The sequence below is a fragment of the Seriola aureovittata genome, chromosome 15, assembly GCF_021018895.1.
Source record: "Seriola aureovittata isolate HTS-2021-v1 ecotype China chromosome 15, ASM2101889v1, whole genome shotgun sequence".
Taxonomy (NCBI): domain Eukaryota; kingdom Metazoa; phylum Chordata; class Actinopteri; order Carangiformes; family Carangidae; genus Seriola; species Seriola aureovittata.
The window spans coordinates 552,501-577,263 of NC_079378.1; the positions used below are offsets into that span (position 1 = coordinate 552,501).

Sequence of the window (24,763 nt, forward strand, 5' to 3'; positions counted from 1 at the left end):
GTTAATCCAGCTGACTGCCGCTCTGTGACTGTCGGTGGGTTAATGAGCTCTCTGAGTCAAAGATTGTTTGTGAGTGACGACACGTCACTGTGTTTTTGTAGTTCAAAAGAGTGAGACTCCTCTCCAGAGAAATGATCAGCTGACACGTTAAGATCAGGAGCTGGTTTCACATTGACAGACTCTGACTGTGTCTTCTATTGAACAAACAGTCAGACTTTAAATTCATCTGTTGCATTAGTCGGTGATTGGACAAATCGTCTGTCAATCATGTGACATCACAGGAGAGCACTGAAGGGGAAACAACACAACAACAAGGTGCAGTTTGAGGAGCTAAGCTAGTTAGCATATCGGTAGAAAACCAAACCAGTCGCCTCAAGTAGCTCCTCCCCCACAGAACACTGATTGGTCCAAACCACTGAGGTTCGACCACAGGCCAACAGCCAATAGGAGCCTGATGGAGTCTAACGTGTGAGAAATCCATCTGTTATTTCACTGTCACAACAATCAATATCAATCAATAATCAATATCTCCTGCTAATGTTCAGGTTGTAAGCATTAATCAAGCCCCGCCTGTGGGAGGAGTCACAGTAGGATTGAAGTCAGTACTCACGGAGCATGGAGCTTGGGGAACTTCTGCAGGTCGTTATCACTCAGGTTCTGTAGAGAGAGGCGGAGCCATGTGTTTAGACCAATCAACACCAACCAGTCGTTCTCTTTTTCCTGACATCTCCTAACCTCCTCCTTTCCTTCCCTACCTCTTCTTTCCTTACAGTGTCAGTCAGTTTGTGTGTCAGTCAGTTTGTGTGTCAGTCAGGTTGTGTGTCTGTCAGGTTGTGTGTCAGCCAGGTTGTGTGTCTGTCAGGTTGTGTGTCAGTCAGGTTGTGTGTCTGTCAGGTTGTGTGTTTGTTAGGTTGTGTGTCTGTCAGGTTGTGTGTCTGTCAGTTTGTGTGTCTGTCAGGTTGTGTGTCAGTCAGATTGTGTGTCTGTCAGTTTGTGTGTCTGTCAGGTTGTGTGTCAGCCAGGTTGTGTGTCTGTCAGTTTGTGTGTCTGTCAGGTTGTGTGTCTGTCAGGTTGTGTGTCTGTCTGTCAGGTTGTGTGTCTGTCAGGTTGTGTGTCTGTCAGTTTGTGTGTCAGCCAGGTTGTGTGTCAGTCAGTTTGTGTGTCAGTCGGTTTGTGTGTCAGTCAGATTGTGTGTCTGTCAGTTTGTGTGTCTGTCAGGTTGTGTGTCTGTCAATTTGTGTGTCAGCCAGGTTGTGTGTCAGTCAGTTTGTGTGTCAGTCAGGTTGTGTGTCAGTCAGATTGTGTGTCTGTCAGTTTGTGTGTCTGTCAGGTTGTGTGTCTGTCAGTTTGTGTGTCAGCCAGGTTGTGTGTCTGTCTGGTTGTGTGTCTGTCAGGTTGTGTGTCTGTCAGGTTGTGTGTCTGTCAGTTTGTGTGTCAGTCAGTTTGGGTGTCTGTCAGGTTGTGTGTCTGTCAGTTTGTGTGTTTTTTAGGTTGTGTGTCAGTCAGTTTGTGTGTCAGTCAGATTGTGTGTCTGTCAGTTTGTGTGTCTGTCAGGTTGTGTGTCTGTCAGGTTGTGTGTCAGTCAGTTTGTGTGTCAGTCAGTTTGTGTGTCAGTCAGGTTGTGTGTCTGTCAGGTTGTGTGTCTGTCAGATTGTGTGTCTGTCAGTTTGTGTGTCTGTCAGGTTGTGTGTCTGTCAGTTTGTGTGTCAGCCAGGTTGTGTGTCTGTCTGGTTGTGTGTCTGTCAGGTTGTGTGTCAGCCAGGTTGTGTGTCTGTCAGGTTGTGTGTCTGTCAGATTGTGTGTCTGTCAGTTTGTGTGTCTGTCAGTTTGTGTGTCAGTCAGTTTGTGTGTCAGTCAGATTGTGTGTCTGTCAGTTTGTGTGTCTGTCAGGTTGTGTGTCAGCCAGGTTGTGTGTCTGTCAGGTTGTGTGTCTGTCAGTTTGTGTGTCTGTCAGGTTGTGTGTCTGTCAGGTTGTGTGTCTGTCAGGTTGTGTGTCTGTCTGTCAGGTTGTGTGTCTGTCAGTTTGTGTGTCAGCCAGGTTGTGTGTCAGTCAGTTTGTGTGTCAGTCAGATTGTGTGTCTGTCAGTTTGTGTGTCTGTCAGGTTGTGTGTCTGTCAGTTTGTGTGTCAGCCAGGTTGTGTGTCTGTCTGGTTGTGTGTCTGTCAGGTTGTGTGTCTGTCAGGTTGTGTGTCTGTCAGTTTGTGTGTCAGTCAGTTTGGGTGTCTGTCAGGTTGTGTGTCTGTCAGGTTGTGTGTTTTTTAGGTTGTGTGTCAGTCAGTTTGTGTGTCAGTCAGATTGTGTGTCTGTCAGTTTGTGTGTCTGTCTGGTTGTGTGTCTGTCAGTTTGTGTGTCAGTCAGTTTGTGTGTCAGTCAGTTTGGGTGTCTGTCAGGTTGTGTGTCTGTCAGGTTGTGTGTTTTTTAGGTTGTGTGTCAGTCAGTTTGTGTGTCTGTCAGGTTGTGTGTCAGCCAGGTTGTGTGTCAGTCAGTTTGTGTGTCAGTCAGTTTGTGTGTCAGTCAGATTGTGTGTCTGTCAGTTTGTGTGTCTGTCAGGTTGTGTGTCTGTCAGTTTGTGTGTCAGCCAGGTTGTGTGTCTGTCTGGTTGTGTGTCAGTCAGTTTGTGTGTCAGTCAGATTGTGTGTCTGTCAGTTTGTGTGTCTGTCAGGTTGTGTGTCTGTCAGTTTGTGTGTCAGTCAGTTTGTGTGTCAGTCAGTTTGTGTGTCAGTCAGATTGTGTGTCTGTCAGTTTGTGTGTCTGTCAGGTTGTGTGTCTGTCAGGTTGTGTGTCAGTCAGTTTGTGTGTCAGTCAGTTTGTGTGTCAGTTAGGTTGTGTGTCTGTCAGGTTGTGTGTCTGTCAGATTGTGTGTCTGTCAGTTTGTGTGTCTGTCAGGTTGTGTGTCTGTCAGTTTGTGTGTCAGCCAGGTTGTGTGTCTGTCTGGTTGTGTGTCTGTCAGGTTGTGTGTCAGCCAGGTTGTGTGTCTGTCAGGTTGTGTGTCTGTCAGATTGTGTGTCTGTCAGTTTGTGTGTCTGTCAGTTTGTGTGTCAGTCAGTTTGTGTGTCAGTCAGATTGTGTGTCTGTCAGTTTGTGTGTCTGTCAGGTTGTGTGTCAGCCAGGTTGTGTGTCTGTCAGGTTGTGTGTCTGTCAGTTTGTGTGTCTGTCAGGTTGTGTGTCTGTCAGGTTGTGTGTCTGTCAGGTTGTGTGTCTGTCTGTCAGGTTGTGTGTCTGTCAGTTTGTGTGTCAGCCAGGTTGTGTGTCAGTCAGTTTGTGTGTCAGTCAGATTGTGTGTCTGTCAGTTTGTGTGTCTGTCAGGTTGTGTGTCTGTCAGTTTGTGTGTCAGCCAGGTTGTGTGTCTGTCTGGTTGTGTGTCTGTCAGGTTGTGTGTCTGTCAGGTTGTGTGTCTGTCAGTTTGTGTGTCAGTCAGTTTGGGTGTCTGTCAGGTTGTGTGTTTTTTAGGTTGTGTGTCAGTCAGTTTGTGTGTCAGTCAGATTGTGTGTCTGTCAGTTTGTGTGTCTGTCAGGTTGTGTGTCTGTCAGTTTGTGTGTCAGTCAGTTTGTGTGTCAGTCAGTTTGGGTGTCTGTCAGGTTGTGTGTCTGTCAGGTTGTGTGTTTTTTAGGTTGTGTGTCAGTCAGTTTGTGTGTCTGTCAGGTTGTGTGTCAGCCAGGTTGTGTGTCAGTCAGTTTGTGTGTCAGTCAGTTTGTGTGTCAGTCAGATTGTGTGTCTGTCAGTTTGTGTGTCTGTCAGGTTGTGTGTCTGTCAGTTTGTGTGTCAGCCAGGTTGTGTGTCTGTCTGGTTGTGTGTCTGTCAGGTTGTGTGTCTGTCAGGTTGTGTGTCTGTCAGTTTGTGTGTCAGTCAGTTTGGGTGTCTGTCAGGTTGTGTGTCTGTCAGGTTGTGTGTTTTTTAGGTTGTGTGTCAGTCAGTTTGTGTGTCAGTCAGATTGTGTGTCTGTCAGTTTGTGTGTCTGTCAGGTTGTGTGTCTGTCAGTTTGTGTGTCAGCCAGGTTGTGTGTCTGTCAGGATGTGTGTCAGCCAGGTTGTGTGTCAGTCAGGTTGTGTGTCTGTCTGTCAGGTTGTGTGTCTGTCAGGTTGTGTGTCTGTCAGGTTGTGTGTCAGTCAGGTTGTGTGTCTGTCAGGTTGTGTGTCTGTCTGTCAGGTTGTGTGTCAGTCAGGTTGTGTGTCTGTCAGGTTGTGTGTCTGTCAGGTTGTGTGTCTGTCAGGTTGTGCGTCTGTCAGGTTGTGTGTCTGTCAGGTTGTGTGTCTGTCAGGTTGTGTGTCTGTCAGGTTGTGTGTCAGTCAGGTTGTGTGTCTGTCAGGTTGTGCGTCTGTCAGGTTGTGTGTCAGTCAGTTTGTGTGTCAGTCAGTTTGTGTGTCAGTCAGATTGTGTTTGAGGACTCACCACAAATCTCGATCCACTGATGTTGTTCTTCATCACAACCTTGTCGCAGCCGGACAGACTCATCTGTGGACAGACAGGGGGACAATGTTGAGTCAACACAGAGACTCTGTCTCTCCTCTCCTAGCTCATCTCTTCCTTTCCTTCCCTAATTCCTAATTTCCTTCCCTACCTCTTCCTTTCCTTTTCTTTCCCTCCTCTTCTTTTTATTCCGTGTTTATTTCTCCACATAAAAATGTGATTAATTGCAAATGATTAAACTGTGAACAATGACGTCGTCCAACCTGCGGTCCTGGTCCTGCAGAGGGACGGTCCGGCTGCTACCAACACCTATTGTCATTATCAATATATCTGACAAGTTTTTCCTTCAATAATCAATTGATTGTTTGTTATAGGCAGGGCAGCCAATCAGACTCCAGGAGGGGCTGGAGGCACCTCTGGCCCCTCCCCTGAAAATAAGCAACTGTTTGATGACAAGTTCATCAGCTCAATTTACAAGGTGTTAAAGTTGTGTAGCAGAGTAGTTGTGTAGTTGTGTAGCTGTGTAGTTGTGTAGCAGTGTAGTTGTGTAGCAGTGTAGTTGTGTAGCTGTGTAGCTGTGTAGTTGTGTAGTTGTGTAGCAGAGTACTTGTGTAGTTGTGTAGCTGTGTAGCTGTGTAGTTGTGTAGTTGTGTAGCAGTGTAGTTGTGTAGTTGTGTAGCTGTGTAGCTGTGTAGTTGTGTAGCTGTGTAGCTGTGTAGTTGTGTAGTTGTGTAGTTGTGTAGCAGTGTAGTTGTGTAGTTGTGTAGCAGAGTACTTGTGTACTTGTGTAGCAGAGTAGTTGTGTAGTTGTGTAGCAGAGTACTTGTGTAGTTGTGTAGCAGAGTAGTTGTGTAGCTGTGTAGCTGTGTACTTGTGTAGCAGTGTAGTTGTGTAGTTGTGTAGTTGTGTAGCAGAGTAGTTGTGTAGCAGAGTAGTTGTGTAGCTGTGTAGCAGTGTAGTTGTGTAGCAGTGTAGTTGTGTAGCAGAGTAGTTGTGTAGCAGAGTAGTTGTGTAGTTGTGTAGTAGAGTAGTTGTGTAGGAGTGTAGTTGTGTAGCAGAGTAGTTGTGTAGCAGTGTAGTTGTGTAGCAGTGTAGTTGTGTAGCAGAGTAGTTGTGTAGCAGAGTAGTTGTGTAGTTGTGTAGCTGTGTAGCAGAGTACTTGTGTAGCAGTGTAGTTGTGTAGTAGTGTAGCAGAGTAGTTGTGTAGCTGTGTAGCTGTGTAGCAGTGTAGTTGTGTAGCACAGTAGTTGTGTAGTTGTGTAGCAGTGTAGTTGTGTAGCTGTGTAGTTGTGTAGCAGTGTAGTTGTGTAGCAGAGTACTTGTGTAGTTGTGTAGCAGTGTAGTTGTGTAGCAGAGTAGTTGTGTAGCAGAGTACTTGTGTAGGTGTGTAGCTGTGTAGTTGTGTAGCAGTGTAGTTGTGTAGTTGTGTAGCAGAGTAGCTATGTAGTTGTGTAGCAGAGTAGTTGTGTAGTTGTGTAGCAGAGTACTTGTGTAGTTGTGTAGCTGTGTAGTTGTGTAGCAGTGTAGTTGTGTAGTTGTGTAGCAGAGTAGCTATGTAGTTGTGTAGCAGAGTAGTTGTGTAGCTGTGTAGTTGTGTAGCAGTGTAGTTGTGTAGTTGTGTAGCAGAGTAGCTATGTAGTTGTGTAGCAGAGTAGTTGTGTAGCTGTGTAGCAGAGTAGTTGTGTAGCTGTGTAGTTGTGTAGTTGTGTAGCAGAGTACTTGTGTAGTTGTGTACTTGTGTAGTTGTGTAGTTGTGTAGCAGAGTACTTGTGTAGTTGTGTAGTTGTGTAGTTGTGTAGTTGTGTAGCAGTGTAGTTGTGTAGTAGAGTAGTTGTGTAGCAGTGTAGTTGTGTAGTTGTGTAGCAGAGTAGATGTGTTGTTGTGTAGCTGTGTAGTTGTGTAGCTGTGTAGTTGTGTAGCTGTGTAGTTGTGTAGTTGTGTAGCAGAGTAGTTGTGTAGCAGTGTAGTTGTGTAGTTGTGTAGCAGAGTAGCTGTGTAGTTGTGTAGCTGTGTAGTTGTGTAGCTGTGTAGTTGTGTAGTTGTGTAGTTGTGTAGCTGTGTAGTTGTGTAGTTGTGTAGTTGTGTAGCAGTGTAGCTGTGTAGCTGTGTAGCTGTGTAGTTGTGTAGTTGTGTAGCAGTGTAGCTGTGTAGTTGTGTAGCAGAGTAGCAGTGTAGTTGTGTAGCAGTGTAGTTGTGTAGCTGTGTAGTTGTGTAGCAGAGTAGCAGTGTAGTTGTGTAGTTGTGTAGTTGTGTAGCAGTGTAGCAGTGTAGCAGTGTAGTTGTGTAGCAGAGTAGTTGTGTAGCAGTGTAGTTGTGTAGTTGTGTAGCAGAGTAGATGTGTTGTTGTGTAGCAGTGTAGCAGTGTAGTTGTGTAGTTGTGTAGCAGTGTAGCAGTGTAGTTGTGTAGTTGTGTAGCAGAGTAGCAGTGTAGTTGTGTAGCTGTGTAGTTGTGTAGTTGTGTAGCAGTGTAGCAGTGTAGTTGTGTAGTTGTGTAGCAGAGTAGCAGTGTAGTTGTGTAGCTGTGTAGTTGTGTAGTTGTGTAGTTGTGTAGCTGTGTAGTTGTGTGTCTCACCCTCTTCAGGTAGTCTGCCAGCTGTTGTGGGCTCCACCCCATCACCTCCGACCTGGACGGCACCCGGTCCGAGCTCATCCTGTGTCCTCCTCCCGTCCCCTGTCCTCACAGACTGGTCCGTCCAGCTGACGTCACACCGGGACACTTCCTGCTCTACGGCGAGGAGGAGACCATCAGACGACCACCTCGCGGCCTCGTGGCTCTCGGATCAGGTCTTCCTGGTCCCGCCGCTCGTCCGCGGTGCGACTGACAGACGGGCCTCGGTCCTCAACACTCCTTCCTGTCAAACGTAGAACCAAACGTCTCAGCAGATAAAGTAACGGCTGACTGTCTTCAGAGCGTTTGACTTCCTCCTGTCGGCCGTCTGACTCAAGAGTGTGCAGAGAAGAAGAAGCAGAGAGCGGCGGACATGTCGCCGTGGAACCAAAATGGCTTCCTTCTGTCTTCCTCTCTCTCCTCCACTCTTTCTGTGTCTATGTCTCTCTATCTCGTTGCCTCTCTTTCCTCCCCCCTCTCTTCCTCCCTCCCTCTTTCTGAGAGGAAGTGACAGGGAGGGGGGGTGAAGGCAGCACCCCACCCCCCGTCTGACCACAGAGCGGAACAGATGCTGCTGCTGCTGCTGCTGCTGCACCCACTCGCTGCAGCTCAGCACCGACACACTGTCACAGCCAAAGGAAGAGGATCAGCTGACTCCGGATCAGTGCGAGAGCTCAGGCTGATCACTGCAGCGTCTGAGGCTCCAGCATCCACGCCTGACCCCAGGTCAGTTCACTGAGGCTCCATCAGCAGATTCACACCGTTTTAGTGTCAAACTGCAACTTTTCCTCAAGTTCGACTGAAGGCGGAAAAACAACTGAACACACAAGTAGTTCTGAGTTTTACTTCCATATTGTGACACTTTCTGCTTCTCACCTCGAAGACGTCTCAGTGATGAGACACATCGACAGCAGCTCCTCCGTCACCTGCTGCAGCCTCGCTCTGACGTCACTTTCCCTCATCACTCCTCAAACAGGTCACAGGTCACAAACCAGTTCACCTGCTGAAGCAGCAGACGAGGTATATGTGGAAGGTTTTGTGTATTTTATGAATAAAGAAAGAAAACTTGCTCCAGTTTCTATAAATCAAGTTTATTTTCAGATGCAGATTTCAGGTTTGAGCTCTGAGACAGAACAAATTTCAGGCTGTCAAAAGTTTTTCACATTTTCACAGATTAAGGGGATTTCTGTTTTATTTTTATGCTCTTATCACACACTGTCCAGCTGATCTGATGACACAGCAGCGTGACTCCACTGTCTCATTTCAAAGACTGAAGCGTCCTCCTCCTGAACGTTGAAGCTCCAACAAGTGGATCCTTCCTGGTCCAACATATCCCAAGATTCATTGCGCTCTGTTAATGAAAGCAAAGTACACTGACAGAGTCTGAGGATCACAGTGTGTTGTGGTTCAGCGCAACAGCTAACGGTTCAACTGTTAAAACCAAGAGACTGAAAACAAAAAGTTACGTGTTGTCATGGAGCCGCCTTTACAACCAAACGGTAAGGGCGGGAACAGCTGGTGGACCAGACCGTCTCTTTTCGGTTCGGAAGGATGTGGACCTGAACTGGGACTCAGCTGGGGCGCAGGGTTAGAGCCACATGTGAAAAAAAGACTTGAATCTCAGAGTGAATCTAGATCCCACTCCAGTGTCTGTAGATCCCATATGAAGCTACAGCAGCTGTTTAGCTTAGCTTAGCATAAAGACTGGAAACAGATAGAAACAGCTAGCCTGGCTCTGTCCAGCTCCTCTACACTTCACTGACTGACTGACCTGATGATTCCCAGTCAGTTTCTGCAGCTTCTCTTTTCTCTGGTGTCTAAGTGGATCCTGTCGTCCAGAACCAGAACCAGAACACGTTCCAGCCCCCCCCCCCCCAATCTTCACTCTGAGTGGAGCTTTATTAATTTTCCTAACCTGTCCTGTTCTGTACCAGCTGCTGCCTCAGTTATTGTAACTCGTCTCTCTGGAGAGCATCATGGGAAAACCCCTCGTCTCCTTCCTCCTCTGTCAGTCACAGCGAGACTTCTGATGGCAAGCGTGACGACAGCTCACATACAAACCCCCAGAGACGGCAGAACCAGCTCTCTGGAGGGTTTCAGAGGCTGGACCTCTTCCTGGTGACTCACAGACATGCAGTCTGACAGGAGAGGTGCATGCTGGGAGCGCACAGACTAAAATAAATTCCCACATGCAGAAGCAGCGGTTGCAGCTGACGGTAACAGCAGTGTGAAAATGCAAATAAAAATGTGAGCAGAGAAAACAAATGAACATCAGGCTGATGAAGAGTAAAATATCTTTAATGTGTTTAATTCTAATTAAATGGCAACACTCTTAGTTTAAGTCCATGAGCATTAAATAAACGTTTAATAATCTGTTTAGAAAACACTATAATGATTCTCTGTGAAATCAATTATGAGACAGACTCTGTTTCAGGTCTGGTTCAGGTCTGGTATGAGTCTGGTTGAGGTCTTGTTCAGGTCTGTTTCAGGTCTGGTTCAGGTCTGGTATGAGTCTGATTCAGGTCTGGTATGAGTCTGATTCAGGTCTGGTTCAGGTCTGGTTCAGGTCTGGTATGAGTCTGGTTCAGGTCTGGTTCAGGTCTGGTTCAGGTCTGGTTGAACTCTGTTTCAGGTCTGGTTCAGGTCTGTTTCAGGTCTGGTTCAGGTTTGGTTGAACTCTGTTTCAGGTCTGTTTCAGGTCTTGTTGAACTCTGTTTCAGGTCTGGTTCAGGTCTGGTTCAGGTCTGGTTGAACTCTGTTTCAGGTCTGGTTCAGGTCTGGTTCAGGTCTGGTATGAGTCTGGTTCAGGTCTGGTTGAACTCTGTTTCAGGTCTTTTTCAGGTCTGGTTCAGGTCTGGTTCAGGTTTGGTTCAGGTCTGGTTCAGGTCTGGTATGAGTCTGGTTCAGGTCTGGTTCAGGTCTGGTTCAGGTCTGGTTGAACTCTGTTTCAGGTCTGGTTCAGGTCTGGTTGAACTCTGTTTCAGGTCTGGTATGAGTCTGGTTCAGGTCTGGTTCAGGTCTGGTATGAGTCTGGTTCAGGTCTGGTTCAGGTCTGGTTTAACTCTGTTTCAGGTCTGGTTCAGGTCTGGTATGAGTCTGGTTCAGGTCTGGTTCAGGTCTGGTTCAGGTTTGGTTGAACTCTGTTTCAGGTCTGTTTCAGGTCTGGTTCAGGTCTGGTTGAACTCTGTTTCAGGTCTGGTATGAGTCTGGTTCAGGTCTGGTTCAGGTCTGGTTGAACTATGTTTCAGGTCTGGTTCAGGTCTGTTTCAGGTCTGGTTCAGGTCTGGTTGAACTCTGTTTCAGGTCTGGTTCAGGTCTGGTATGAGTCTGGTTCAGGTCTGGTATGAGTCTGGTATGAGTCTGGTTCAGGTCTGGTTCAGGTCTGGTTCAGGTCTGTTTCAGGTCTGGTTGAACTCTATTTCAGGTCTGGTTCAGGTCTGGTGAGAGTCTGGTCCAGGTCTGGTTCAGGTCTGTTTCAGGTCTGTTTCAGGTCTGGTTCAGGTCTGTTTGAACTCTGTTTCAGGTCTGGTTCAGGTCTGTTTCAGGTCTGGTATGAGTCTGGTTCAGGTCTGGTATGAGTCTGGTTCAGGTCTGGTTCAGGTCTGGTATGAGTCTGGTCCAGGTCTGGTTCAGGTCTGGTATGAGTCTGGTTCAGGTCTGGTTCAGGTCTGGTTCAGGTCTGTTTGAACTCTGTTTCAGGTCTGGTTCAGGTCTGTTTCAGGTCTGGTTCAGGTCTGGTTCAGGTCTGGTATGAGTCTGGTTCAGGTCTGGTATGAGTCTGGTTCAGGTCTGGTTCAGGTCTGGTATGAGTCTGGTTCAGGTCTGGTTCAGGTCTGGTTCAGGTCTGGTATGAGTCTGGTTCAGGTCTGGTTCAGGTCTGGTTCAGGTCTGGTTCAGGTCTGGTTCAGGTCTGGTATGAGTCTGGTTCAGGTCTGGTTCAGGTCTGGTTCAGGTCTGGTTCAGGTCTGGTATGAGTCTGGTTCAGGTCTGGTTCAGGTCTGGTTCAGGTCTGGTTCAGGTCTGGTATGAGTCTGGTTCAGGTCTGGTTCAGGTCTGGTTGAACTCTGTTTCAGGTCTGGAATGAGTCTGGTTCAGGTCTGGTTCAGGTCTGGTATGAGTCTGGTTCAGGTCTGGTTCAGGTCTGGTATGAGTCTGGTTCAGGTCTGGTTCAGGTCTGGTTCAGGTCTGGTTCAGGTCTGGTATGAGTCTGGTTCAGGTCTGGTTCCTGACATAAGTGGAACCAAACAGCTGCTCAGTTAGCACAACTGAACAAGTTAATGAATGAAGATTTAAAAGCCTGAATCTGTGTTTGTCTGATTGTTTATGTCTGTCTACTGATCTCAGGTCAGGTGAGACAGGTCCTGGTCTCACGTCAGCAGTTTAAATAAAGGTTATACAGTGAGTGTGGATCAGGACGTGTCTGTCCTCAGTAACAGGAAGTGGCCTTTCTGGTCATTAATCAGCACAGAGAGAAGAAAGCAAACTTCCTCTTCTTCTTCCTGTTGATCAAACCCCGTTTCAGCTGCTGCACAAACACGACGTCTCAGACGAACGACAATGAAACCTCCACACGCAAATCTTCCACCGCCATCGCCGCAGTCCAGAGGCCTCTGATCCAGGATGTTGGGGAGGGAAATTTTCTGATGATTAATAGAACAATCAGTCAATGAAGACAACAATGTGCATTTCAACCAATCAATGACAATAATCATTAGTTGCAGCAGGTGATTAAAACATGTTTCCTGAAAATCATTTAACACGTTTAAAACACTGACATCACCACACGGCCAAAAGTATGTGGACGACCTCCTGTCCTTGTTTTCTGCCTCTGCAGGTTCAGGTTCAGAGTCTCCTTCTGGCACTGATCCTGATCACAGGCCTTTAATATTGATTGTCAGCTGGGACTGAGTCTGATCAGATACTAGAGTCCAGACCAGAACCTGACGTCCTGTCAACACGAGGGCTCCTTGTTCACTGAACCAGACCTGAACCCAAACACCCGTCAGGTCCCATCGGTCCGGGTCACGTCTCCACCCTCAGATACTTACTGTCCCTAAATGTTGCTGTGTCTGTATCTGATGATGTCATAGCTGTAGAAACTGGTGCTGGTCCTGATCTTGGTTCAGCTTTGATGCGAGGAAGGATGGAGAACAGATCAGATTCTGATCAGTTTTATTTTACCTGGTATTGATCCCATCAATCGACTCTGGACGTCTTCAGTTGACGAGACGTCGACTCACTGCAGCTCCACGGCTCTAAACACACTGATCACACTCACTACGTGGTCCCTGAAGGCATCGCAAAAACACGAGCCATGGCATGTTTGTGGCGATGCGTTCACTGACAGGTAGGAAAGCAGGTAATAAATCAGAGAGCAAACGAGTGGAAACAAACACAGTATTTATTAAAATCTTCATTTCCACAACATTCAGTGTCGTGAACAAACAGACGACCTCTGACCTCAACACCAAACATTAACTCATCAGCTGTTTGAGCTTTTCAAAATAAAATTTAACAAGTTACATCTGTCTTTGAATGTGTTAAATTTCATTTTGGTGTGAATGAAGAAAAACTTATAACAGCTCAAATAGTTTCTGGTTTCTGATATAAAAAAAATCCTTTTATCTGCAGGAACTTAAACGTGTCGCCGTCAGACTCATCATCATCCTCATCATCATCATCATGTTAAAGGAAACTTCTGCAGATTCTGTTTGGTCTCTTTTGCTCGTCCATCGTTTCTCGGTTCTGACGATGTTTCCGACAGGAACCAGCTCGTCCTCTCAGCAACAGGAAGCTGCAGCAGGAAACGTCTTCAGAACAGAGAGTGATGGAGAAAACTACCAAAATAAGAGTCCGGTTGTAAATAAAAAAGTCAAAGTCCAGGACTATGGAGGACTGACCGCAGCCTGCAGCAGGACTCCTCTGTCCTGTCCTTATAGTCCGTCTGACTCCACCTGCCTGAAGTGGGGGGGGGTGCAAACACCAGCTTCTGTCGTGGTGCGAGGGAGGAGGTCCTCAACACCCAGTCCAGCTGCAGAGCGTCAGTGACTCTTCTTGGACGAGCCGAAGCCTGAGAAACCCATCACTGCCGCCATCTCGTCGTCCTCCTCGAAGTCCACGTCCTCCTCCGCCCGACGCTTCCTCTCCTTCTGCTTCTCCTTCTTGTAGGCCTTCGCCTTCTCCTCCTGACAACAACAACAACAACAACAACAACAATCAGCTGTCTCACGGAGCGGACACAACATGAACTGATAATAAAGGGAATACAACAACATGAAACATGAACTCTGAGCTGCTCCAACAGAAACACACAGGTCAGACATGACACTGTCACCCAAACACAGCATCACAAACACAGCCCTCTTTGTTTCAGCGACTTTTCTGACAGCGGCAGTGACACTTCCTGTCCCGCCCTCCTCACCTCCTCCCGCAGCTCCTTCATTCGCTCCTCAAAGTCGTACTCCTTCTGCTTCTCCTCCAGCTTCTTCTTGTTCACCTCGAAACGCTTCTTCACCTGATCCAGAGACGACCGCTCCACCCGCATCGACATGCCCAGGTTCCTCTGGTCTGCACACACATATTTTCATTTTAAAACTCATCCTCCGTCCACACAACTCGAGATTCAGAAGCTCTGCTGGACCAGAGACTTTTGTAATCAATGAGGTCACACCCACGGTCTCTCCTGATTGGCTCTCATCAGTCTGGACTACCAGAGGTGAATACAACATGATAATAGACAGTGTTACTGATCTGGTTGTCTTTGCTAGCAGCTGCTGTTCACTTACATTCTCTGTTTTAATGCTACAACTGTCTTTGTTGGAGACAATCTACTTCCTGTTTACACACATGCTCAGTATGGTGAATGGTCATGTGACACTGTTTTCAGGTGTGTTCAGTCATTGATTCATTTCACCATATAAACAGTGATTGTGTTGTGTTGTATTTCATTGGGAAGTCTTTCATTATTTTTTCTTCTGTATGAATCAGAAACTGTTTTTCACCTGTTCTGTATGTTGTTAATGACTTCCTGTTGAACTCACCTGACTTCCTGTTTGTTTATATGTTTAAAAACCTTACTGATGAAGACGATCAGAGCATGAGCATGTGACTCAGCTACAGTCTCTCACAGAGGAACTGACAGGAAGCTGAAACTGCAGCACCTGAACAGAACTGATGTGGACTCACGTTTCTTGCCGTTGATGTGATCCAGAAAGTTGATGGAGTCTTTCACGACACAGTCACAGACGTTACAGTAATAACTGAAAGAGAAGAAGAAGACAGCCAATCAGAGCGCGGCAGCAGTGGAAACCTGCAGATGTGATGAAAGCTTCACAGATAAAGTGTGAGACAGAAGGTGAACTCCAGCTGCTCTCTCAATTAGTCAATTAGCTGATCTACAGAAAAAATATAATGGATAATCGCTTCTTCTTTTCTATCATGTGACGTCAGAACTCCGCCTCTGAAACGAGAGGATCTTTTATCTTTCATCTGTGACTGTAGCTGCTGTTGTTGTGAGTGAAGTGCAGCAGAACAACAGAGCTGTGGTCAGACAGACAGACACTGAGCTGAAGGTGTGAAGCAGGTTCACCTCCACAGACTCCTGGGGTAATATACTGATCACAGCTGATGTCAGTGGACTAAAGTATGAGCCTCCGTACCCCCCCATCTCAGCCTGAGGAGTGGTCTTGGTGATGACGATGGTCTTCCCCAGTTTGGACTCCAGATCCACCTTGTAGTCTCTGTGGCGCAGGAGTTCCCGCTTGACCGGTGGAGCCGTTTTCCCTTAAAGAGACAGAGAGGGGTTACTGGAGTCCATCACCAGTTTCTATGACGGGACAATTCAGACATTTAGTGTGCTACTTGTGTTTTGACAGAACAACTGAAAACAGATAAATCTACTTTAAAATGAAGAAGTGATCACAGCTCTGTGGAGATTCAGAAACCAGAATGAAAACAGAAGAAGAGAGAGACGTATACAAACAAAACAACACGTTTCTCTGCATCTCAACATTAAACTCAATCATCTTCTTTAATTCTCAGCTGTGAAAAACAAACCAGCTCGTCTCTCTGGACGAGTCGACGTCCTCACCATCTCTCCTCTCCCGGTCTCGCTCCTCCACCAGTCGTTTCTGAGCCAGGTTCTCATACTCGTCTTTGTCCCACTTCCGACGGAAGTCGTTCTTACTGGACTGAGGGGGGAGACGCAGGAAGTAAGAGTCAGAGAAGAAGAAGTTATACATGAAGATACATGTACACACACAGAGCTGTGCTCAGTTTAGATGCTTCAGTCATTTCTCTGTCGTTCAGCTCAGTGTGTGATTAACCCTCTGAGGTCTGGGGGGGGGGGGGTTCTTATTCTACATTATTTCTTAAATTCACCTTATAAAAGTTTGCCTATCACATTGTGCCAAAGTGTTTATGTAATCATTTTCAGAAGTATCTCAGCTCTTTCTGTAATGACGCCGCTTTTTGACCAGCAGTGTGCAAAAAGATCATTTGGCCTAAATGCTGAAAAACTGAAGCCCAGTTTTTGAAATTCTCCAAATCTCTTGTGAAAATAAATTTTACTGATGTGAATGAGTTGAAATGTGTTCACCAAAGTCTTAGGTTCACAAAAAATAGAGCAACATATGAGTGAAATGGTAGATAAATGTATAATAAATGGTTAAAATGAGAGTTTGTAATATCATTCAGTCGAAGTGTTGTCTGACACTCTGCTTTGACCAAATTTTAAAGGCCTTCCAGCGCCGGCTTTGAGTCACGTACAATTTGACAAGAACATGAAACATTAATAACATTTAAACCACGTTTCCGTGCGCTATCTTTGCAAAGATATTTATAGAGATATCTATCGACCTCAAAGGGTGAAATAATTACACCAAACAGGTTCATCAACAACATCTTATTGAACTAAAATCAGGATGTGAGACAGAAACAGCTGTGGTAGAATAAAACTATGCGAGGGCCGGGGGCTGACAAGGTTTCATCTGACACCATGGCAACAAGACACCATGTTCATCCTGCATCAGTCCAGATGTGCTGCCCAAGCTCTTGTGTAGAAGCACAGAGAAACAGGAGGTTCAAGACCGGAGACAAAGATGGGCAAAAACCACATCAAGCCGACTTCACTTCAAAAAGTCAATCATCTCTGAAAGAAACCAGCGGGACCCTGGTAGACCCTCGACAGACGTGGTCTTTAAAGAAGACCGTCAGATAAGAGCCTCGTCCAATTGGTCCAGATTGAAACAAGTCCAAACACTGAGTCATAAAGAACCATCTCCAGAGAGCAGAACAACCAGGAGTCCTGCAACAGGTGGTCCAACCCCCCACAGAGACCTGATCCTGCATCATGGAGTCGGTCTGGATCACATGAAGAGACAGAAGAACCGAGGCAGGTTCTCCCAGACGCTGGAACCACCTGAATAACTGAGGCAGGTGTACGAGGAGAACTGGAGCTGCTTTAAAGGCAAAGGGGGTCACAGCAAAAACATACATACTATACATTTCTTGATAATATAACAGCAGTATTATGTCCAGCTTTATATTTTATATCTACTGGAACTACTTTGTGTTATACTACATGTTGTATGCTCTTGCACTGCTTTATGTTTTAGGAGGCTTTATCATGAATTGAATCCAAAATGTTTACATTTATTATAAATGTTTCCGTTCATGTCTTCTCGCACTTTTACTCTGAAGGAGCCCGGAAGTCTTATTGTTGTTGCTGCTAGCTGGGCTCATGCTAACAGTTAGCAGCGGACACATACGAACCAACGCGCGGATTAATCTTTGGGTAAATCGCCGAAACGACGTTAGAAAGCGCCGCCATGTTTAAAATAAAACCGAAAACTTTTACCGTGTTGTCTGTTAGCCGGCTAGCTCTCGTTAGCTGCTAGCTGACGCACCGGGACGCAGCGGTTAAAACGGTTTTTAAAGACTTTAAACGGATCTGGTCTGCGCCGTTGGCCGCTCTGAAATCCACACACACACATTTTAAATCTAAGCCTCGTTATAGTCAACTTTTTATATATTTTTTAAACAAAAAACAACCCGAGCTGAGGGACTCACCCCACTACCAGACGCCATCTTGTTCCCTTAGTGACAGCGAACAGTAGCGGGAGTCGGTTTAAACGGTGAAGAGCGCCGCCTGCAGGAGCGGAGACCCGGAACTCAGTGAGCACTTTATTAGGAACACCGTGTTCGTTCCTCCTCTGCTCTCAAACAGCGTCAGTTCTTCATGTCATGGATCCACCAGATGTTGAAGCTTGTGTTGACATGACTGCATCACATCTGTTAGAACAACAGGTCTATTTATCTCTGCAGATTCATGTTTCTACTCACGACACTTCAGAGGAAATACTCTGTTTTTTACTGCACTGCTTTTATCTGGTACTTTCAGTCAGTTTGCATAATAATAAAACCATAAAATCACCAAGGAGAATAAACAGTGAAAAAAGATTTAAAAAAATATTTCTCAGAATTATGAAATCACAAAAAAATGTCAATATTATTTAAAATTTTCCAAACTCAGTGTAAATCCAACATGACACTTTGAGGATACGTCTTTAACCTTATTAGGGCTGAACAACATGCAAAATATTGTGATTATTTTGGCAGATATTGAGACTGAGATATGAGTCCATATTTCAGTTGTAAAGGTCATTTTTGCATTTTCTTTTCACTGAAAAAAATGATTTAAAGTTTTAAAATTTAAAAAGAGAACCAGTTAGAACAGCATCAGAAAAATAATTAATTTGATTCATTATCAATTAATCTGACTGTTATTTTCTAGTTACTGGAAATAACTACTACTGGAGACATATTCAGATTTCTTGTTTTATTTTCTCATGTTTAACAACAAAAAAGCATCAAACTTGCAGCTATGAGAATTCCTGATGAAAACACGACCAAAATAGTTTCTGATTAATTCTCTGTCCATCGATTAATTAACATTTTTGTTCAATAGCTGAATTACAAACAAAACTACGCTGTCAAACCTTAAGCGATAACACAATGATTTGTTGTTGTACAATATACTCATATAAGTTTGTCTGTGAAAGTCAGACGTTTTCTTTCCTTTTTATAAACAAAGATCCTGTAGGATTTACAACATGAAATGAAGCTTTAGGAGTCTGAGTTAAATCAAGTGGAGCTTTTACTTCAGTGCAACACCACAGCAAAGAAATACCAAGTCCTGCTTTCAAAATGTTATTTAAGTAAAAGTACTGAAGTATCAGCATGAAAATAACCTACAGAAAAGTACTGAAGTAAAAGTACTCGCTCTGCAGAATGACTCTTTTCAGAATCATATTATTATCATAGTCATTGATGCATTAATGTGTTTGTCACTTTAATGTTGCAGGTTGTAAATGTGGAGTAAACTTGAATTATCTATCAATAAAGTACTTTAACCTACAGTAACATATTTATTTGTGTATTTGTAAAGTGGGGTATTGATTATATTTTCTATTATTGATTGTAGTAGAATTACCAATTTAAAAAAGGAAGTACTGGAGTAAAGTAAAAGTAATTCAAACAGTTACATTACTTGAGTACATGTATTACTCCTCCAGGCCTTCATCATGTAATCTGCACGTTTTCTTTCTCCAGATCATGCGGCACAGGTGAGTCGGGATGGCCCCGCCCCCCTCAGGTGCGGCTCATTAAAAAGCTGCTAAAGCGGAACAATGGCGTCTGTCCGTCTGAAGTGAAGGCGCCAAACTTAAACTGCAAAAATGTCAACGAGTGGAGTGGAAACGGCCGCTCAGAGCCCGCTGCTCTCCTCCAGGTCGGTACCAGCAGCAGCATCACACGGGGCGGGAAAACACGGTTCATTCAACCGGTGACCCGGGAAATACCCAGGACTTAGGTGGTGTAGTTAGTGTCTCATCTGTGAGCTGATCACATGTTGATATGTTCATCTTTAATCTTTTAAAGTTGTTGCCAGGTTAAGTGACAAAAATCCGCCAATCGGAGCCGAGAACCCGCCCAGCCGCAGAGGTAACCGGAGGGAAAGTTCACCTTGTTGAGCCCGTTTTTACCTGAATTTGTTCATAGTTTGGAAAATGGAGTCGGCCGAATCAGCCGTGATCACTTCCTGTCTGCAGTGCATCATGGATGTTCAGACAACTGTCCCGGTTTCACTGCGACACTGAAGGAAACTTAAAAACAGGACGATTCCCTATGAAGTTCTGCAGGTGGAAGAGCGTCTTTTCTCTGATTTCTGAGCGGGTTTGTGGAGCTTTATTCTGGAGGGACATCAGTAATAATGACATCATCAGGAAGTGGACATCACACTGAATCTATAAATATGTATTTCATGTCTGAGTTCATTTAAAACTCAGTGCAGTCTGTGTTTTAAAGTAGCTTACTTTACTGCCCCCCCCCAATATTTCTGGTGGTGTCCCACAGTGTAGGTGCACAGTGGGTGAGGGGCCCCTCCCCCGTTTTATCCTGAAGACTAAAAGCAGCAGGGAGCTACGGAAGAGGACGAGGGACATGTACACTGAGTTTCTCATGTGTCTCACCTGTTCTGGACGTCGTGTCAGGAAATGTTTCTTTGTTCATGTGAAGACACTTGGCCCCGCCCCTTTGTACTCAGTCTGTTTGAGTAAACTTTATTAGTTTCTCATCAGTGTGAACATTAACTGAACCTTTGTCAGACTGGGGGTGTTCAGGTGTGGAGCTGTGATGATGATGATGATGATGATGATGATGATGATGATGATGAAGGTGTTGTGTCCTCAGCTTCTGTTTCAGTCCCTGGTCACGTGTCTGCGTGAAGGGTTGGTCGGCCACCGTGTGGAACGGCCTCCCTGACCCGCTGCTGGCCGCCGGGTCCTCCGGGTGCTGCACCCCCGAGCCGTGGCTCCTCCCCGGTTGCAGCTCCGTCTACGACAGCCTGGTCAGGTGAGGAACACACCTGGTCGTCACCTGTACACCTGCTGACAGTCGCTGGTCTCAGGTGAAACAGCTGCAGCACGATGGAGGAGCAGTGATGTCACAGGAAAAATAATAAAGCATTTCCATTCCTTCGTTGCATGTTTTAATTGACATTAAAATGAGGAATTTGTATTTATTGATCGATCATTTATAAATTAATTTCCTGTTTTTAATATCTATTAAATGAAAGATGTTTTACGTCGCTGCTCCTCCACTGCTACAGTCTCTGTTCAACATTTAGTCAGCTGTCCCCCTGCCCCTCATCCACTCCCCCACTGAAGTGTGGTTGTTCTGATAAATGGACTCTGTTGACTCTTGGTCTTCCTCGTGTCCACAGTAACGTCTCTCCGATCCCGTCTCCTCCTCCTGCGAGTGGCGTGCGAGGACGAGACCGAGCGGCCAGCAACAAACCTCGCAGGTTCTTCACTTCATTAGAGTCCTGAACCACTGACTCTGGACTCTGGACTCTGGTCTCTGGTGTCTGGACTCTGGAGTCTGGAGTCTGGTCTCTGGACTCTGGACTCTGGTCTCTGGACTCTGGACTCTGGTCTCTGGTGTCTGGACTCTGGACTCTGGACTCTGGTCTCTGGAGTCTGGACTCTGGTCTCTGGACTCTGGAGTCTGGTCTCTGGAGTCTGGAGTCTGGTGTCTGGACTCTGGACTCTGGTCTCTGGAGTCTGGAGTCTGGTGTCTGGACTCTGGTGTCTGGATTCTGGAGTCTGGTCTCTGGTCTCTGGTCTCTGGAGTCTGGACTCTGGTGTCTGGACTCTGGAGTCTGGACTCTGGAGTCTGGTCTCTGGTCTCTGGAGTCTGGTGTCTGGACTCTGGTCTCTGGTGTCTGGTCTCTGGAGTCTGGTCTCTGGTGTCTGGTCTCTGGAGTCTGGACTCTGGTGTCTGGACTCTGGAGTCTGGACTCTGGAGTCTGGTCTCTGGTGTCTGGTCTCTGGAGTCTGGTCTCTGGTGTCTGGACTCTGGTCTCCAGAGTCTGGTCTCTGGTCTCTGGAGTCTGGTCTCTGGTGTCTGGTCTCTGGAGTCTGGTCTCTGGTCTCTGGAGTCTGGTCTCTGGTCTCTGGAGTCTGGACTCTGGACTCTGGTGTCTGGTCTCTGGTCTCTGGAGTCTGGTCTCTGGTCTCTGGAGTCTGGACTCTGGTCTCTGGACTCTGGACTCTGGACTCTGGAGTCTGGACTCTGGACTCTGGTCTCTGGTCTCTGGAGTCTGACTGTCTGTCTGTCCCCTCAGGCCGTCCATCCTGGAGCGCTGTATCCTCAAAGTGTCCACCAGCAGTGTGGCTGTGGGGACGGACGATCTGGACAACAAGAGGTCAGAACATGTGACAGATCAGCTGACAGGAAGTCACTCGGACCACGTAGGAGCTAGAGATAATCACTTCCTGGTCTCTGCAGGTCCCCCCTCGGTCGCTGCTACCCCCGCCTCCCTGATCCCGCCAACACGGAGACCAACGCCGCGGTTCTGAAGCGGCGGCAGAAACAGATTCAGTACGGCAAGAACACCAGTGGTTACCAGAACTACCTGCAGCAGGTGCCCAGGTGAAAACCCACACACACACACACACACACACACACACACACACACACACACTCTGCTGTTCAACCTTTGACCCCCCCCCCCTTCGCCCTCAGACACCTGAGGGACCCTAAGCTCCACCCATCCACCCCCAACAAGTACAGGAAGTACAGCCGGCGCTCCTGGGACATGCAGGTGCGTCTGTGGAGGCGGGCGCTGCACCTGTGGGACCCTCCGACCAACAACCAGCCGGACGCCGACACTCGGGACCCGGTGGAGCAGCTGTAGGTGGAGACCAGGGGCCGGACGCACAACACGCCTCCACTTTTCTACTGAGTCTAAGTCTGACACTTAGGTTTAATTTGTCCTCAGCCAAGGGAGTCTCTGAAGATCTCTTCAAAGGTTTCCTTAGTGAAGGTATTTACAGCAATCAAATTCTGTTTCCATGGATACTGTTAATTTGCTGCCATTGGCTCTTGTGACACCTGTGATCTACGGAACCTCACCAGGTGATTCCTGAAGTTTAAGACTAAGATGAGGAGAAACCCTTAAAGACTCCAGAGTAAGATGTTCACTTAACTTAAGGGGTTTTGTGCAACTGGCCCCAAAGCTGCAGTTTGTTTCTTCACATTTCACAGAATATTTTCCTGATTTATTGATCTATTGATTTATCAGCTGCAAACAAGCAGAATAAAACTGAGGTCCCTGAACGTCTCAGACCTCCTCAGACTCGTGTCTGAGTCCAGGTGAGAGCAGACTCCTGGTGGTGATGTGATCTTCTTCTTCTGTGGTGTTTGCAGGCAGAGCCAGCTGGAGAAGATGACCTCTGACCTGTGTGAGGACAGAGGAGACAAGCAGAGAGAGAAGGAGACTCCAGCAGCCTCTGACGCCTCCTCTGTTTCTCCTCTGTCTCTGGAGCTGCCTGGACCCTGGACTGTCCCCTTCTCCCCGGTAACCAGCTGATCAGTGATCAATATTTAATGATCAGAGGTCATCTGACTGTTACTGTGGGTGATGATGGTTGGCAAAGTGATGTTGAGCCCCGACTGACCCAACTACACAGAAACAACACGTGCTGTTGCACAGAAATGATTAATCAATTAGTTTTCTATCGATTGATCGATTGATCAAGACATTGTAAATCTCTCCTCCGTCCAGGACTGTGAGTCGAGCCGTCGTCCTCTCCGCTCTCCTCCCGGCCTGAGCTACTCCCTCAGGAGTCAGCTGACCCCCGACGACAACATGACGGACTGGCTCCGCCTCCTGCTGGAGGCCGACCACACCCAGGGTAAGGTCACGGTGAGGTCACGCTACGTTGACGTGCTGCTCGGATGTTCCCACTCCCTGAGCTGCTCAGTGGAAACAGCATCAACGTGTTTATTGAACAGTTTGAGTCAGTTATTATCAGTTAGTGAGGAAATAAAGAATCTCCTTCATTTATTAAGTCTTTTATATAATTCCTGTTTTAACATCTATTAAAATATTAAATGAACGATAATCAATAAATACTTTAGATTTCTAAAAGGATTTACAAAAACAGCATAACACTTGTTAGAAAAACATAAATACATTTATTCATTCATGAAGAAATAATAGAATTTGAAAAGACGTTTTAAAATGGGAATAAGTAACTGGCTAATTAGCTAATCGATTAGCTTCTCCTGTTAGCTTCTCTGAGACACTCTGGACCTTCAGTGCTAAAACCAGATATTGACTGGTCAGCTCTCCAACCAATCAGAGAGCTCGTTACATCCCTGGGATTGTTTATCCTGGTGTCTGAAGGTCCAGAGTGTCTCAGAGAAGCTAACAGGAGAAGCTAATCGATTAGCTAACAGGAAAAGGAGAAGGAAGCTGAATCCAGTTACTTATTCCCATTTTAAAATGTCTTTTCAAATTCTATTATTTCTTCATGAATGAATAAATGTTTAAATCTATTCATGGACACGAAACCTCAGGAACACTTTGAAGGAACTTCTTCAAATTTGGCAAAAACATTCACCTGGACTCAAGGATGAACTGATTAGGTTTTGGTGGTCAAAGGTCAAGGTCAGTATGACATCACAAAACACTTTTTACTCGAGACTTCGCAGTGATTATGACAAAGATTGACCCACATGATTCATATTTAATGACTCTGGATAAACAGGAGGAGGAGCTGGCGCTAGTTCAGACTTGAAACGTGGCGTCAGGTCTGACAGGAGCCGAAACTGACCCTGAGTCTGACTCTCCTGCCTCGTGTTGCTGACGTCTCCACGTGCATGTTTCGTCTCTGACGGTTTGTTTTCTCGTAGATCTGGGCTCTGACGACCAGCAGGTCCCCGTGTTTTCCGACCAGCTCTTGTGGAATCCGTACTGATGGTCTCTGGTCTCCGGACCTCCACTGCTCTGAAACCAGCAGGGTTCCCTGATCTGTCCCCGTCGGCATCACGTGAACTCGATGTGACGCCGTCGTCTGGACTGTGAGCTCCGACGACCCCGAGTGTGTCAGAGTAACGTGTGTGTGTGTGTGTGTGTGTGCGTGTGTGTGTGGTTTCGAGTGTTTGTCTTTTTAAGATCACTGCAGATTTACTCTAACGACAGCAGGGGTGTGACTGGTCCTTGATTCCAGTTTCGTCTCAGCGCTCCATGATCTGTTCTTAGAGGAGGAAGCCCAGGAAGTGTTGAGATTTCCCAGCTGCTCCTGAACGTGTCCTCTGTTCAGCCAGCTGAGCACGGTCCTATAGTTAGCACTTTATATTTCTGTTCACCTGCGTCAGGATCACCTGTCACCTGGACCAGGTTTTAGTTTGAGTCCTGCACTGAAGGAAAGTCACTTGTGTCACGTTGTCGTCTTCGATCCACCTTCACCTTCACCCTCGCTCTCTGGCTCCTCCTCCTCCTCCTCCTTCTCTGTACCGCCATGTTTTTTCTAAAAAACACAAACTTGATTATTGGAGGGAAACAGTTTGTCACTTTGTGTTGTTGTGAGTTTTCTTTTACTTTTTGTGTTTCTCGACTTGTTGTTTTGTGCTGCTTGAATATGGAGAGCAAAGCTGAAAGATGTGATTAATAAAGATGTAAATAAAGTGTTAAATTCACACTGAGCTCTGGTCTTCTTCTGCACTCTGAACATGTGATGTAGTGAGCTGATTGGTTCGGACCTGGTGCCTTTGTGTGAAGACACTGACGAACGAACCAACAATAAAACGTTAAACAACTACAACTCGACCACAAAGATGCAGCTGCTTTTGTCTCTGGAGGCCTTAAATCACAGTTAAGATTTCCTTTAAAGTCTGAGTTGA

The 24,763-nt window shown here is 46.3% G+C and overlaps 3 protein-coding genes across 3 annotated transcripts in view; 1 reads left to right on the forward strand and 2 right to left on the reverse strand.

Annotated features, from left to right (window-relative positions):
- Window positions 1-7,573, reverse strand: part of lcp2a (lymphocyte cytosolic protein 2a) — a 16,779-nt gene extending 9,206 nt beyond the window's left edge. Inside the window, exons 1-3 of the mRNA XM_056397453.1 lie at window positions 6,980-7,573; window positions 4,390-4,452; window positions 611-657 (exon numbers count right to left, since the gene is read on the reverse strand). Of these exons, the coding sequence (XP_056253428.1) occupies window positions 611-657; window positions 4,390-4,452; window positions 6,980-7,057 (188 nt within the window). The 5' untranslated portion in view covers window positions 7,058-7,573. The remainder of the gene's footprint in view (window positions 1-610; window positions 658-4,389; window positions 4,453-6,979) is intronic.
- A 4,825-nt stretch (window positions 7,574-12,398) lies between these two features.
- Window positions 12,399-17,165, reverse strand: zmat2 (zinc finger, matrin-type 2). The gene is made up of 6 exons (XM_056397515.1): window positions 17,084-17,165; window positions 15,105-15,204; window positions 14,674-14,797; window positions 14,201-14,274; window positions 13,437-13,582; window positions 12,399-13,200 (listed from the first exon to the last, which is right to left on the reverse strand). The coding sequence occupies exons 1-6, from the start codon at window positions 17,099-17,101 to the stop codon at window positions 13,057-13,059; spliced, it is 606 nt and encodes a 201-aa protein (XP_056253490.1). The 5' UTR covers window positions 17,102-17,165; the 3' UTR covers window positions 12,399-13,056.
- Window positions 17,166-17,898: 733 nt separating this feature from the next.
- slbp2 (stem-loop binding protein 2) lies at window positions 17,899-24,542 on the forward strand. Its single transcript, XM_056397479.1, has 9 exons — window positions 17,899-18,803; window positions 19,763-19,924; window positions 20,295-20,375; window positions 21,198-21,278; window positions 21,362-21,505; window positions 21,599-21,766; window positions 22,283-22,433; window positions 22,641-22,770; window positions 23,774-24,542. The coding sequence occupies exons 1-9, from the start codon at window positions 18,751-18,753 to the stop codon at window positions 23,836-23,838; spliced, it is 1,035 nt and encodes a 344-aa protein (XP_056253454.1). The 5' UTR covers window positions 17,899-18,750; the 3' UTR covers window positions 23,839-24,542.
- The last annotated feature ends 221 nt before the right edge of the window (window positions 24,543-24,763 follow it).

Bases quoted from the DNA above. Each gene is read 5' to 3' on its own strand.
- slbp2 (XM_056397479.1), top strand. From the start codon at position 18,751: ATGTCAACGAGTGGAGTGGAAACGGCCGCTCAGAGCCCGCTGCTCTCC. The intron at 19,925-20,294 runs GTGAGGAACACA...TCGTGTCCACAG, and splicing joins GTCTACGACAGCCTGGTCAG to TAACGTCTCTCCGATCCCGT. The intron at 22,771-23,773 runs GTAAGGTCACGG...GTTTTCTCGTAG, and splicing joins GGAGGCCGACCACACCCAGG to ATCTGGGCTCTGACGACCAG.
- zmat2 (XM_056397515.1), bottom strand. The intron at 14,798-15,104 runs GTGAGGACGTCG...TGTCTCTTTAAG, and splicing joins AGACCGGGAGAGGAGAGATG to GGAAAACGGCTCCACCGGTC. The intron at 13,583-14,200 runs GTGAGTCCACAT...ATGTGTGTGCAG, and splicing joins TCACATCAACGGCAAGAAAC to ACCAGAGGAACCTGGGCATG.